The 16,703-nt window shown below is 31.6% G+C and overlaps 1 protein-coding gene across 1 annotated transcript; it reads left to right on the top strand.

Moving 5' to 3' along the window:
* LOC109352428 (protein NRT1/ PTR FAMILY 5.2-like) lies at nt 3,184-16,694 on the top strand. Its single transcript, XM_019594411.1, has 4 exons — nt 3,184-3,439; nt 4,358-4,575; nt 14,733-15,298; nt 15,603-16,694. The coding sequence occupies exons 1-4, from the start codon at nt 3,322-3,324 to the stop codon at nt 16,480-16,482; spliced, it is 1,782 nt and encodes a 593-aa protein (XP_019449956.1). The 5' UTR covers nt 3,184-3,321; the 3' UTR covers nt 16,483-16,694.

The following is a 16,703-nucleotide window of genomic DNA, read 5'->3' as shown; positions in this document are numbered from 1 at the left end:
ATATGGAGACTTTCTCATAGTTCCAAAGATCACCACTGTAAGATTACTCTTATCCCTAGCTTCTATTCATAATTGGCTTCTTAAACAATTAGATGTTAACAATGCATTCTTGCATGGTGACCTAATTGAAGAAGTCTATATGGTTGTTCCTCCTAGCCTTAAAACTCACAATTCCAATCAAGTTTGTAAATTAGAAAAATCTTTGTATGGTTTAAAATAAGCTAGTAGACAATGGTTTCCTAAGCTCTCAACCTTTCTTTTAAAGTATGGATATCACAAAGCCAAAGTGGGTCACTCTTTATTTATAAAGTGGACCTCAAAGAACTCTACTACAGTTATTCTTGTCTTTGTAGATGATATAATATTAGCTGGTAACAACATCGGTGAGATTGATAATCTCAAAATTGTCCTAGACAAAACCTTTAAAACAAGATTTAGGAGATCTCAAGTTTTTCCTTGGCTTTGAGATTGCAAGAAACCAATCTGGGATAACTATGAACCAGAGAAAGTATGCTTTAGAAATCATTTCAGATGCTGGAATGATTGGTTGTAAGCTAGCCTCAACCCCTATGGTTAATGGTACTCACTTATGTCAAGATAATGGCAATGCATACTCTAGTCCCTCAGCCTATAAAAGACTCATTGGCAGGCTAATATACCTAACCAATACTAGGCTAGACATAAGTTTTTCCATCCACTAACACACATCACAATACAGCCTTGAGAGTCTTAAGGTATCTTAAAGGATCACCAGCCTTAGGTTTATTTTTCCCTCATAGTTCATATGTCCATATCAAGGCTTACATTGATAGTGATTGGTCTTCTTGCCCAGACACTAGGAGATCTATTAGTGGTTACTGTATTTACTTGGAAGATTCTTTAATATCCTAGAAGGCTAAGAAACAGAGAATTGTATCAAGAAGTTCTTGTGAGGCAGAGTACAGAGCCATGACCATTACCTCTTGTGAAATCACTTGGATTACTTATTTCTTAGAAGATTTGTAAGATTCTTTTCATACCTCTGCCTTACCTTATTGTGATAACCAATCTGCCATATACATTGCCTCTAACCCTGTGTTTCATGAAAGAACAAAACACATAAAGGTGGGTTGTCACACAATAAGAGAAAAATGTTGTGTAGGATTTATCAAATTATTGTATATTCCTTCTAATATTCAATTGGTAGATGCTTTGACAAAGGCTTCAGGAGTTCAAGAATACCTCGCCATTCACTCCAAGCTGGGACTCATAGATATATGTGCCCCATCTTGTGGGGGTATCAAAGAAATTAATACAGCATGAACCTAAGCAAGTTAACTTGCTACTCAAGCAAACAGACGCTACACCAAAGGTTGTACATCACTACCTAACTTTAATCATGTGTGTATGTAGGTTGTGGTTAAAACATAAACCAAAGGCTCGAACCAATGTAGCAAAGACATAAATCAGTGGAGCAATGACTTGGACTCGAACCAGTGCAAGGATATGGATCAAGGCAATAAGGATATGGATACAAGTATTCAAGATTGCCAAGACTGCAATTCTCACTGCAGTTTTGTTCAGATTCAGTGTAGTCTCATTGGCCAAAGTTATTTCATGCATTTGGGTTCTCCTAGTCTATGCAGCCTTAGTTATCTAAGTCATAAGTCCATTAGACCTAGAGATTGTGAGGTTGTTATGTGTAATGCTTGCAATTCAGAAGTTAGTCATTCACTCTTCTGTTTTAGGCATATTAAACATGTGTTAAGTGTGTTAGTCATGTTAGTCAATAAGTTAAGTTGTTAGGCTTTCTATTTTGGCTTTAGGTGTTTTAGATGTTAGTCTTCTGATTGTATATATATTTGTAGAGAGACTCTTCTTTTGTAACCCAAATTATTCATTTTTCAATCAATAATAAGCATCAAGAATATTTCTTTGTGGCTCTTATTTTCTTTCGGGTTGTTTACACCCTTCTATTTCTTGTTCACATCAAAAGGAATTTCTATTTCTTTGAGTGTTTAATGAGTAAATGCAATATATAAGAATGGACGAGAACTGAATGTTTGAAATAAAATTTGACTACCTTCTATTGTACCCAAGTAAGAGAGTAAACAAAGGGAATAGTTATCCACTTACTAAAGACAAAAGAAGGCTAAGAACAAATTATAAGTAAACAAATAAAGAAAGACTTAAATATTAACAAACATAATTATGATTTAAACATTATAATTTTGTTTGGGTAATTAACGCAATCCAATAAAAATAAGGCTTAATTATTGTTATTATATATTTCAATTTTCAAGTGTCAATAGTTGTATAGTCTATAAACAAGACCATTAATGCAGCCGGTAGTTAATTATTTGATAAAATTGGGAAATAAGTGTATCCTGCTAAGGAAAATGTCAAGGTGTCCTATTTCTATTCGTGCATGAATCCTATGCATTGCATCAAATTAACCTCTCCGAGACCTCTTGTACTCCATCAATAAAAACTTTTGCTGATAAAAAATAAGAGTAATATAAAAAGAGGGGAATTGATGATAAAAAATAAACAAATAATAAATGATTAAAAAATGTCGTGTGGAAACTCTCTCCATTTTTCTCTATTTTTTTGTATGTTTTTTCTGTTTGATGGTCAACAATTTTTTCAAACAAAATTAATTTTAGTATTTTACCATCATAGAGGTTGCGGTTATTTCAATTTGTTAAGGAAATAAAGAGATTCTGAATTAAAATAGAGAGATGGAGAATAAGATGAAATCCATAGGAGAATGGCTTTATTAATAAATTGTAAATAACATATTTCTATTAATTCATAAACTGATATCTACGTTAAACTAACATGACATAAATGACATAAGGAGTATATATTTTACTAATAATTTAAGATATTTTGAAATTTTAACCTAAAAGTATTTCTATTTCTAAATTAAGAATGAATTGAACATTTTTTATATTTCCAATATACTGAATTTAATACTTCTTTTATTTAGTATTAACTGTTAAATAATTTAGACTAAAATATTTGAAGGATTTAACATTACACTACTCATGCATATCTCTAATTCTGTCATATTAAGTAGAAACTACAAATATCTTTTTTGGCTAATTTATTTATTCGCTAGAGATGAAAAAGACATAGGTGAATGAGGTCCTCTATAAAGGCTGGGCCATTATGGAGTTATGGTCACATGTTTCACTTTAAATTAAAGCAAAGTGCATATTAGCACACAATACTCTTTGAGGAGAAAAAAACACTTGTGTGTATGCTACCTCTTTTCTTCTCTCTCAAAAAATTCAAAGAATAAAAGAGAGTGAGATTTCACTAAAGATTATTGAACCAATGGAAGAGGGGAGGGTAGTGATGAGTGACTACACACAAGATGGAAGTGTGGATCTTAAAGGGAAACCTGTTCTCAAATCCAAAAGAGGTGGTTGGAAAGCTTGTTCCTTTCTTGTTGGTAATTAACCATTCTCTCTCCATCTTTCTATATTGTCGTTTTCACATGTTTCAATTCATAACTAATTTCCTCAAACCTTGGAAGTATGATGTTTTGATAATGGGTAACTCTGAAAAAAGAAGATAATATTAAAGATAAATTTGTTCTTAAAATGAATAAGTAGAATATGACAAATATTGTCTCGCGAAAACATATCATGTGAATTAAAAAATTTAAATATTTTTTATTTTTTATGTTTTTGCTTCATTATCATTGAGCGATAACAAGATTTGGGATAAAAGATTTATGTTCGAATGAGTAAATATATCTTAGTGTGAGATTTCAACCTTAGCCATGTTTGCTTCTTAGCATAAGCTCATGTGTTTTCAAAACTATATACACAAAGCGACATACATGCTTTTTGTCTATATTTAATTAACTTGGTACCTAAACTTCAGCTACTTTTGCAGCTCTCTTCATCATCTATAACACGTAGTTGAGAAGTAGGTTTTGTAACTTGCTCCATTTTTTAACCTCTTTCTAGTAATAGGCATGAACGAGCAAAAGTGTATTGAGTAACATCAAGTAGTTTAGAAGAAAGTCGTACACATAAAATATATTGGCTTGTGATTATGATTTTGTTATAAGAAAATAATGTGAAGGGACTATTTTCATCCAAATAGGCACATTTTCATGCATAAATCAAATATGGAATCCTTCCTTAGGATGTAACAATATAGTTTTAAACTACACTCCATAATTATAATTGTGTTGTAATATTATGATTTTAGAAGTCTCAATTACGACATAGTAATAGTAATTATGGTCTTATCGGATGTATTTCAATAAACGTAATGTAACACAATTGCAGTTTAGAACACAGTATGTACCTAAAATCTGCCTATTGATTTGGTAGAATGCTTTCATGTTGCAATGCAGTGTATGAGATATTTGAAAGAATGGCATATTATGGGATATCATCAAATTTGATACTATATTTGACAAAGAAGCTTCACCAAGGTACAATCACTTCATCAAACAATGTCACAAATTGGGCTGGTACCATTTGGTTAACTCCCATAATAGGTGCCTATGTTGCTGATGCTCACCTTGGTAGATATTGGACTTTTGTTGTTGCCTCCATCATTTATCTATTGGTATATTATGCCTTTCTCTCACATTTTAACTCTCTCTCTCTAATCCTTTTTGAAAATATTGAAATATCATAGTATAGAAGATTAACAACTACAGTTTTTATACTAATAACATCATTATTTGTGTAAAGAAGCAACTAATCTTTCATATACCAACAACGAGTAACCTAGTTATCGAGATATATTATCATTATATTGGTTCGAGTTGTCCTTTTTTGAATGTCTTTAAATTTTCTAACGAACATAGATTGTTTTTTCTCTTAATTTTATTCTGTTCATCAATGAGAAAAAATAATATTTTTTAGATTTTTGAAGGAGACTTAAGATTGTATAATTATAATGTTATTTAAAAAAACTAGGCAGAGTGAGACTCATCCCAAGTAATAGAAAAGTAAGTTCTTTTTTTTTTAGTTTTAATGGTAAAACTGTAATCTAAATTTAACTAATAAGAATATAAAATTCATTTTAATTTGTGTATTTTTTTTGTTTAACTATCTCTCCATTATTGAATATGAGTCTTCACTCTCTGCTTATTAGTATGTGTAATTTGGTTAAAGGGTCTTACAATAAAAAACAGAGAGACTATATGGTATCATATTTATTTTATTTTTGAAAATGATCTTCTCATTTATTTAGTACCTAAAAAACCATTGCATTTACTACATTCCTTCAGGTCCTTTTTGTAAGATCATCTTCATATTGATTTTTGTCCTTTTTATAGGACTCATTTTAAATTTCTAAGCACTTTAATTTAGTCTGTTACTAAATACGTAGAGAGAACATGGGTGATAAATATTTATGAAGATCTTTTTGGTGCACCTAATTTTAGACACATTAAATTAAAATTATCACATTTACTTCTCTTTCTAATCTTCATGAAACAACACAAAAGTATATTATAAAAATCAGGTCAGACTATTCTCTATTAATGCAGAGGGAATTATTATTTTTCTCTTTAATTTTAATGATAAAATTATCTTTTTATAATAGATATAAAAATATAAGTGTAATTGCATATGACTTTTTCTTTATTTTTTGATACCATTTCTTTCTTCAATATTGAAGAGAAGTCTCATTAATAAAAAAAAGGAGCAACTACTACTCTGACTTTCCCTCGGAGGTTTTCTAATAAATGTTTCTTCAACCAACACCAATAGTGAACAGATAAATTAGATAGGATTTAATGACATTTTTCTTTCTAATAAATGCTCACAATTGAATTTTGCAACCACCAATTGTGTACAGACAACCGAGATAGGACTTCATAATGTATTGCCTGATTTTCAACTCCATCCTTAAACTTATTAAAACCTATTAATGTTTTGAAAAAACACATTAAGAAATAATTATGTGATTTAAATTTTTGGTATATTCCCACTAAATATACATTAAATCATAACCGAATCATATTCATCATTTTATATTATATATTATACATAAAGTTTCTATAAAAAATTTATCTATGTGTATTAAAATTCAAAAGAGAATAATATATTAATTATAAGATTAATACTGAGATATGAAGGACTAAATTGGAAATAATATATTAGATAAAATAAATAAAGGTATAATTGAATAAAAAATATTTAAATATTAAGTTTCTAAAACATCAAGACATGTCAAAGAAAAGTTGCATGATAAAACATCAATCTTTGAGAAAAGATTAGAGTAATTGCATTATGGATGCAAAAGAACATCTTTAGCAATATAAGACACATGTTAACGAACTATAACAGCGAAGTTTCATTGAAGAATTATAGGTTTATCATTTTTTAAATATGAGACACTTTGTTTTTTTCATAAAGATATGTTTTTAATGATATTTTAGCATGTGCGTCATGGCACACACTATAAAAAGTTTGTAGAGATATTTGAATTTTCTGAGAAAGTTTGTAGAGATATTATTAGTGTAAATTATTTTAAACTAATAATATAATCAACACATTCAATAATTATTTTTGAGTTGTATATATTATGTTAAGGTGATAATTAAAATGGGGTTTCCTAGAATATTAGTTTTTCAAAATCTACATAAGATAGCTTTTGGTGTAAGGATCGAGACGGCGTGAGCATAGTCTGCATAGATAGTGTATACTTGTATTTATACTTGTACTATTTGCATATCTACTAATACCCAATAATTTTCAATTTTAATTATATTTTTATACATTTTATAATAATTAATATATAAAAATAATTACTACTTGGATAATATGATATGTATATGATAATTTTATAATTATAGTTCCATCACTAAAATTTATTATGAAATAATAATAAAATAGACAAAATATAATATTAAATAATAAAAAAAGTATAAAATATATGAAATATGTAATTAAAATATATATGTGGGTATCTACAAGGTAGGTAATATGATACTCATTTTTATTCCTAAGTTATTTTTGTGGGTATCCAATTTTAACTGATACCATTTTTCCATTCCATAGAGTTGTCAATAATTATTTCCCAATGCTTTCTTAAAATTTAATTGAATGACTAGTTAAGTCAACTAAATTTTCAAACAACTCATTAAATAATTTAGCTATATAACTATAGGTATTTAACAACAAACTCATAACTTTAGCTTCAAAATTATAAGTTATAATATGATTGATGATATACTATATACACAAAGCTTGTTTGAGAATAACATAAAATAATACTAGGACAAGAGTATCCACTTAACAGAGAATTTCAAGCTCATTTTCCTCTCAAATCTCACAAATCATAAAATATATATATATATAAACAATGAACGATAAATTCATAATATAAAAAAGATACACAGAAAGTATATATATATATATATATATATATATAAACAATGAACGATAAATTCATAATATAAAAAAGATACACAGAAAGTACATAACATTGCTTCTCCGTTATCAATTAGAAAATACTAGCATTGCATAATTTATTTAAAATTAATATAAACTCAAACTTTGAATTTACTACATTATTTAGAACTGAACTTAAATAATCACATACTTTTTAACTCATAATTGAATTACTTTCCAGTCTCTTTTTTGCAAAACTAATTACATTGAAAATAAGTCATGTCATATACTCATATTCTTAATTTCATTTTTTTATCACATTGAACTTCATTGTTCCAACTTTCAAGTCAAGTTAGGAGTAAAATAAAAGATTAGCAAATCTCAACTTAAATATTATTATTTTTATTATTAAATAAAATATAAAAATTAAAAGATATAAATTAAGTTCATGTTGTAGCGGAAGATCCATGAAGAAAATATAATGGAGAAAATGTAATAGAGAAAATGACACCGAGAATTTTATGTGGTTCAGCAAATTGCATACGTTCACGGCTGAAGAGCAACAAGAATATTTCACTATGATAAAAAGAAATACAATTGTTTTACTCACTTCCCAAAACTCAAGTACACTCAATTTCACTCTCACTCAAGTATTTCTCAAACATTCAAATATTTCTCACAATATTAGAATAAGAGAAAAAGAAGAGAGAATATGCACTAAGCTAAGTATTTGATATGTCTTACAATGGCTTGGAGCACTCCTATATATAGTCAAAGTTCTTGAAGATTATGTGGCCCAAACGAAAATAACATTAATGTTGATTTAACCATAACCACTTCCTTTTTTATTGGCTCAAGAAAGTTTTTTCATTATCTTTTTTCTTTTAACTAATATTCAATAAATCTCCACCTTGTCTGGACTTGGTAGTTGGAACTGACTTCATCATCATGTCCGTCGGATTATTTGCAATGGGTATTTTCTCCATTGTCACAATTCTTTTCTCCACGATATCTCTGATAAAGTGCATCCAAACATCAATATGTTTAGTTCTTTCATAATACATTGGACTCTTTGTCAGATGTATAGCACTTTGACTATCGTAGTAGATAATTGTTTCTTCGAGTTGTATATCCAACTCTTCAATTAGTCCATTCTCCCAGATGGTTTCCTTTACAGCTTATGTTACTGCAATGTACTTCGCTTTAGTTGTAGACAAAGCAACAATTGATTGTAGTGTTGCTTTCCAATTGATGGTACAACCACACAGTGTAAAGACATATTCGGTGAGCGGTCTTCGCTTATCAAAATCTCCGGCATAATCCAAGTCAATGTATCTGATGATCTTGCCTCCAACATGTTTGACTTTTCCATATAAAAGCCTTATATTGGAGGTATCTTTCAGGTAGCGCATAATCCACTTCACAACTTTCCATTGAACTTTACTAGAACTTGTCATATATGTGCTTATCGCACTTACTGCATGTGTAATATCTGATCTAATGCATACAATGACATACATGAGACTGTCAACCGTACTAGCATAAGGTACACTTTATATCTCCTCTTTTTCATTCTCAGTTTATGGACACAAGATCATTGAAATTTTAAAATGAGTCGCCAATGGAGTAGTGATTGGTTTAGCATTTTGTATGTCAAAGTGTTCCAATACCTTCTCAATGTACTTTTGTGACAGAATGAGTGTCCCCTCTTTTCTATCCCTCTGAATCTCCATTCCCATAATTTTCTTTCCAGCTCCTAAGTCCTTCATTTCAAACTCTGAGCTCAATTGAGCTTTCAAGTTTCTAATTTCTGACATATTCTTGCATGCGATCAACATGTCATCAACCTATAAAAACAAATATATGAATGACTTATCTGCAAGCTTATTTTAGTAGATGCAACTATCATGTTCACTTATGGAATAGCCCTTTTCAAGCATGAATGTGTCAAATCGTCGATACCATTGTATGGAAGATTGTTTTAGGCCATATAAAGATTTCTTCAGCAAGAAAATATGATCTTTCATCCCATGAACTTCAAATCCTTCAAGTTGTTTTTTGTAGATTTGTTCCTCCAACTCACCATGTAAGAATTTTCGTTTTGACATCTAGTTGCCCAAGTTCTAGATCAAATTGAGCTACAACGACAAGTAGGACGCAAATAGAGCTATATTTTACTATAAGAGAGAAAACTTCATTGAAATCAATGTCTTCTCTTTGTGCAAAACCTTTGGCCACTAATCGCGCCTTGAATCTTGCATCTTCAACTCCAAGGATTTCTTCCTTCTTCTTAAACACTCATTTATATCCAACAATCTTTTAAGCGTTCGACCACTTCACAAGAACCCAAGTATGATTCTTATGAAGAGACTCAATTTCCTCTATCAAGGCAAAAATCCATTTGGAAGCTTATTTGTTGTTAATAGCTTCTTCATATGATTGTGGTTCACAATTGCTGATATTATCAGCAACATTTAGAGCGTATGACACTAGATCAGCATAGCCATATATATCTGCAGGTTTTATATGTCTCCTTTGTTTAACCCTAGCCAAATGTTAATGCTGCAATTAGGAGATATCAGTATCAATACATACATCATGGACTTCTTCTTCTTGATCAAGTATTTTTTTCTTTTGTTGGCTCCCCCTCAAACTCCACCTTCTCCAAGATATTAGGATCTTCATTTTCATTTGATGAATATGTATGAGGCTTTAGCATTTCAGATTCATAAAAAGTAACATCTCTACTAATAATGAACTTTTTTTCTTTGGTCACCATAACTTATATCCTTTCACACCATCAGGATATCCAAGAAAAATATATTTCAATGCTCTTGCTGATTTTTCCTTCTTAGTTATGAGTATATGCAGGACAACCAAATATCCTCAAATTTTCATAATTTGCCGGAATACCCGGCCATATCTCTTCTGAAGTTTTGAAACTAATGGTCATTGATGGACATCTGTTGATTAAGTAACAAGTTATATTGGCAGTTTCCGCCTAAAATTATTTTGGCAATCAAACATTTGACAATATACATCTTGTCCTTTCAAGTAAGGTTCTGTTCATTCGTTCTACAAGTCTATTTGTTGTGGAGTGTGGCTCACGGTATAATACCTGACAATACCGTGATCCATGCAAAAATTTCTGAATTCCCACCGCAGAATTCTAGACCATTGTCAGTTCTCAGTCTCTTGATCGTTCTCTCAGTTTGTTTTTCGATCAAGGTTTTTCATTGTTTGAACTTGACAAATGCTGCACTTTTATGTTTCAAAATGAAGATCCACACCTTCCTTGAATAATCATCAATTAAATGTTAACATGTATCTGCCACCACCATGAGAAAGTACTTGGGGAGGACCCCACAAGTCAGAATGTACATGATCCAACATGTCTCTTATTCAATGAACTGCAATATTGAATTTTATCTGACACTGCTTTCCAAAAACACAGTGTTCACAAACATGACCATACAGTAATCCTTGTTTGGCCAACTCGGCTAGACCTCTTTCACTAACATGATCCATTCTCAGATGCTATAGTTTGGTGACATCATAATCAGATATTGAGGAGATAGTAAAACACTCGTGATTGTGTTTTCTTGTAACATATAGAGACTATTCTCTTTCTTTCCTTTCATTACAACCATATCGCCTTTAGATATTCTTATAGCTCCACCTTCACCTTTGTATCTATAAACTTTTGAATCTAGCGTTCCTAAGGAAATCATATTTTTATTTAATTCTGAAACATGTCATGCATCTCGCAACATCCTTACCATTCTGTCGAACATCTTGATTCTAATTGTATCGATGCTAATGACCTTGTAGGGAGCATTATTTCCCATAAGGACCTTGCCCCCATATAAGGGTTGGTAAGTGGAAAACCAACCCTTAATGGGACACATGTAATACGAGCATCCAGAATCAAGTATTCATTCATCTTTTGAGTCATGCTCTGAGACTATTAATGCATCTACATTATCATAGCCATTTGCTACAGCTGCATCTCCATATTCATAAATATTTTCCTTGCCTTTGGGCTCTGGGCAATTCTTTCTTATATGCCCCTCCTTGTGACAGTGAAAACATTTATACTTTCTAGGTTTCGCTTTAGACTTCGACCTAGATTTCCCTATTTCACCAAATTCATTTCGTCTATCTATTCTTCCTCTAGCAAAGAGACTTTCACCTGAGGCTTTAGATCTTGAATCTGATACTCTTTTCTTTAGTTCTTTCGAGTGCAATGCCGCCTTTACTTCATCCAAGGTCAGATCTTCTCGACCATACATCATGGTGTTGATGAAGTGCTCGTAAGAACTTGGAAGGAAATATAGTAGAAGAATTGTTTGGTCTTCATCTTCAATTTTAATATCGATATTCTTTAGATCAAGAATAATTTTGTTAAAATCAACCAAATGATCTTTTATGGGCTTTCCTTCCTGCATTTGAAGAGTATATATTCTTTTCTTCAAATACAGCATGTTGGTAAATGACTTCGTCATGTACAGGCTTCCCAACTTCAAATATAATGAAGCAGCTGTAGTTTCATCTAACATTTCCCGCAAAACTTCATCTCTCAAACACAACAAAATTGCACTATAAGCTTTTCCAATGTTTCATCATTCTCGTCATCGATCAGACTCTATGGTAGCTTGTTTCTACCTTCCAAGGCTTTGCTCAAGCCTTGATGAACTAGCAGAGCTTTCATCTTCAATTGCCAGAGGTTGAAATCATTTCCTCCATTAAATTTCTCCAAATCAAATTTAGCACACGCCATGATAACCGTACACTAGAACAATGTTGTAGTCCATGAATATACACCAGGAAAATTCCCAGGAAAGAGAGGTGGGTCTTAACAGACACACTTAAATATCGGGTCTTTCTTATGACAGAACTTTCCTAGACATACACTTTCACACTACTATACTTTTCTAGTAACAAGAATAATTCTTTTCTAGTGTGCAAGATCAAACAATGATGCGAACATAGAGTATACTAAGAATTTTCTTTTAGATTGTACGACTTAGCATGCAAGAGCTCTACAAGTTCTGATACCACTTGTTAGACCAGACTGCGACCGGGGAGCCTCCAACCACCAGGGAGTTCCATTGTTACCAGGGTATGGGAAGAGCCACATGTGAGACACCACATCTTGAACCAAAACCTTAAGGCATTAGTTTCATAGGTCATTCCTACTTATAAATTTTTTCACTCCTCCTTGCATATCCAATTTAGGACTTCACACTTGAATAAACTCAACAATCTCCCCCTCAAGTGTGGGTACCACACACTTTCCAATCTGCCCCATCTTAAGTCCACCATGTCCAAGCTGAACCATCAGCTTTGATACCAGTTTGTTGGAGCGAAAGACTCATAGAGAAAATGACACCGAGAATTTAATGTGGTTCAGCAATTTGCCTATGTCCACTATTGAAGAGCAACAAGAATATTTCACTACGATAAAAAAAATTACAAGTGTTTCACTCACTTCCCAAAATCCAAGTACACCTAATTTTACTCTCCTCAATTATTTCTCAAACACTCAAATATTCCTCACAATATTAGAACAAGAGAACAAGAAGAGAGAATATGTACTAAGCTAAGTATTTGGTGTGTCCTTTAATGACTTGGAACACTCCTATTTATAGTCAAAGCTAAGATTATATGGTCAGAGGAAAAGAACATTAATGTTGGTTTCACCATAGTCACTTCATTTTTGTTTGACACAAGAAAGTCTTTTCATTATCTTTTTCTTTTAGTCAATATTCAAAAGTTCCAATTTGAATATTATTAAATAATATCAATGATTTATTAAATTTAAAATATAAAAATTTTGAGTTTTGATGTTAAAAGTAACATATGGAGGATAGATAATTCCTAAAATTGCTTTCATTCATGAATGTCATCACGCAATTAATAAATTAGTAAAATATTAATTTGGTCCTCCAAATAAAATGACTATTAAATAAGCCTTGAAATTCTAAAATGGCTATTTGTTTTTCTATAGAACTTTTTCGCATAAAAATAATTGTAATTTGAAGGTTTTTATTAATATTATTATTGTAAAACTAAATACATAAATCTATTTATTCCTCAAATGTATTATTTCCTACTAAAACTAAGTTTGTTTTTTAATGTGCACCAATGTCATATTTTTAGTAATAAATAAAAAAGTCAAGTTTTAGTGAGAAAATTAAATAAATATAGCAGTTCTCAAAATTATAATCTACCACTTTTCAACGAAAAATTCCTTTGTATTGCTAAAAATTACCCTTTTGATCACACATTAAAAATCCCAAAAAATATTCTTTTTAATTTCTTATTTTAAGCCATTAGAATTGAGATAAACAATATCATATTTCAAAGAAACTGAGACTTGACCCAGTGAGCGAAAGTGTATTGCAAGCAATATATTAAAAAGTGTATTAAACTTGGCTGCAATAATTTTCCCCAGCTATGTTACTTGGATCAAGAATTGCTCTCTTAATTTTGTTCTAAAAATAATTTCGGTACATAATAGCCACCATTAAACAAATACAAAATTCCTTCTATATGGATTCTATCCTTTTTAAACAAATTTCAAACATGTAGTTAGAAACACTTTTTAAAATTTGGTTATGGTTGCAATAGTGATTACGGTTATTATAATTATGATCATGATTGTAATTATGATAATTGTGGTTATTGTAATGTAAATTTCTGTGATTAAAATAATATTTTTAAATTTGATACTGTTCGATGAAGTTTAGGAATAGCAACATGACAGATGAGGGTCGGGTTTGTATTTATCCAACTTTGAACCCGAAATCCAAAATACGAAATCCAAAACCAGAATCTGAATTAAGCAAGGTTAAAAATAATGTTATAATCCCCAAATCAATCGGATTTTGTGTAACCCGAACCCAATGACAACCCACCTGAAACATATATTTATATATATATATAGGTTCTACTTATGTGTCAAATTTCTACAGGTTTTATATATGAATTTATGTTACTTTTATAATTTAACATATATTAATTGGGTTTGGGGAAGGTTCGGGTAGAGTATCAACTATAATGAACCCAAACCCAAATTCAGTTACATCAGGTTCCTGTTAAATTCGAGTTTGGTTTAGACGGGTACCGTGAGTTCGGCTTTCATTTATAATCCCTAATGAAATTGTGTTGTAGTAATTGCACCATTGTGATCAATGTCACTCCGCAATTGTGGTGTGATTCGATTGTGACGATCACTGCAACTGTAATATTGTAAACAAGTAATGCGATCCGCAATTTAAAACAATGGTTACAAATAGTTAGTGTTTGATAAAAGTTAACTTCTTGAAGCTTTGTTAATGTTGGTTCAATGAATCATGTGTATTGGCATTGCAGGGTATGTTTCTACTCACATTATCAGTTTCCCTTCCCAGCCTAAAGCCACCTCAATGCCTAGAAGCTGATGTGACAAAGTGCAAAAAAGCCTCCACACTTCATCTTGCTGTGTTCTATGGTGCACTTTACACTCTAGCAGTAGGAACAGGTGGAACCAAGCCCAACATTTCAACCATTGGTGCTGACCAGTTTGATGATTTTGACCCCAAAGAAAAGAGCCATAAACTCTCATTCTTCAATTGGTGGTTTTTCAGCATCTTTATTGGGACACTTTTTGCAAACACTGTTCTTGTCTATATTCAAGATAATGTAGGGTGGACTCTAGGCTATGCTCTTCCAACTCTAGGCCTTGCAATCTCAATCATTATATTCTTAGTAGGCACACCCTTTTATAGACACAAGTTTCCCACAGGGAGTCCTTTTACTAAAATGGCTCAGGTCATAGTTGCAGCTTTAAGGAAATGGAAGGTGCCTGTTCCTACTGATTCTAAAGAACTATATGAGCTTGAGTTGGAAGAGTATGCTAAGAAAGGAAAATTCAGAATTGACCCAACTCCAACATTGAGGTATAAATTCTATCTCGCTTTCTTATATGTTTGGTGAGTTAAAATCATGGAAATAGTCTTTTTACTTTTTGGGGTAAAACTCTTACATCCGTCCTCCCCAGACCTTGCTAGTTGGAAGCTTCACTACAACATTCTTTATTTACAACAACAGTTAGAAACCGTTCCCAAATTTAGAAAAACTGTTCTCTTTATTATAGGCAATAGTTTTGTAACTGTGGTAATCTAAGGCGTTACCAAGTGACGATTTTTTTATCCACTTGATGTGAATATAATTTTGTTAATGTGCTTATAAATGCATATGTAGGTTCCTTAGCAAGGCCAGTGTCAATACTGGTTCAAGTAGTAAATGGATGCTATGTCCAGTTACTCAAGTAGAAGAAACTAAACAAATGCTAAGGATGATACCGATCTTGGTTGTTACACTTGTTCCTAGTACAATGGTTGCTCAAATAAGCACCCTCTTTGTGAAGCAAGGAGCTACACTTGATAGAAGCATTGGAAGCTTCAATATTCCCCCAGCAAGTTTGGGTGCATTTGTAACTCTATCCATGCTTATCTGTGTTGTGCTCTATGACAGTTTCTTTGTGAAGATTATGCAAAGATTGACTAAGAACCCAAGAGGGGTTACCCTTATTCAAAGAATGGGAATTGGACTCATATTCCACATAGTGATAATGATAATTGCATCTTTTACTGAAAGGTATAGGCTTAGTGTGGCAAAAGAACACGGGGTAGTAGAAAATGGAGGACTAGTCCCTTTGAGCATATTCATTTTGCTTCCACAGTATATACTTATGGGAACTGCTGATGCATTTGTAGAGATTGCAAAAGTTGAATTCTTCTATGACCAAGCCCCAGAAAGCATGAAGAGCCTAGGGACTTCATATTCAATGACTACATTAGGCATTGGAAACTTTTTAAGCACTTTTCTGCTCTCAACAGTTTCACACATCACTATGAAACATGGTCATCAAGGGTGGATTTTGAACAATCTCAATGCTTCTCATCTTGATTACTACTATGCACTTTTGGCAATACTTAACTTCCTAAACTTCATATTCTTCATGTTTGTTACAAAGTTCTATGTATACAAGGCTGAAGTTTCAGATTCAATAGAAGTGCTTGAACAAGAACTGAAGGAGAAGACAGCTATTGTGTCTAACCAAGTAATTCCAAGAGATTAGTTTATTGGAGGAATTGGAAAGTGTGAGCAATTTGTCTTACCCTGTTCAGTTTTTGAGAAATCTCATGCATCTTGAAAGAAGAACAAGGTTAGAATAAGAAATATAGTATGATGAACATGTGTTTTTGAAGCTAAAGTATTCAATTATTGTGTTAAGGTTTATGTAAGGAAAAATGTGGAAATTACATATGCAAGTTACTTCATTGATGTTCATGTAAAAGA

Source organism: Lupinus angustifolius, chromosome LG07, assembly GCF_001865875.1.
Source record: "Lupinus angustifolius cultivar Tanjil chromosome LG07, LupAngTanjil_v1.0, whole genome shotgun sequence".
Classification (NCBI taxonomy): Eukaryota; Viridiplantae; Streptophyta; class Magnoliopsida; order Fabales; family Fabaceae; genus Lupinus; species Lupinus angustifolius.
This window is presented reverse-complemented; position numbering and strand designations above follow the sequence as displayed.

Bases quoted from the DNA above. Each gene is read 5' to 3' on its own strand.
- LOC109352428 (XM_019594411.1), top strand. From the start codon at position 3,322: ATGGAAGAGGGGAGGGTAGTGATGAGTGACTACACACAAGATGGAAGT. The intron at 3,440-4,357 runs GTAATTAACCAT...GTTGCAATGCAG, and splicing joins AGCTTGTTCCTTTCTTGTTG to TGTATGAGATATTTGAAAGA. The intron at 15,299-15,602 runs GTATAAATTCTA...ATGCATATGTAG, and splicing joins GACCCAACTCCAACATTGAG to GTTCCTTAGCAAGGCCAGTG.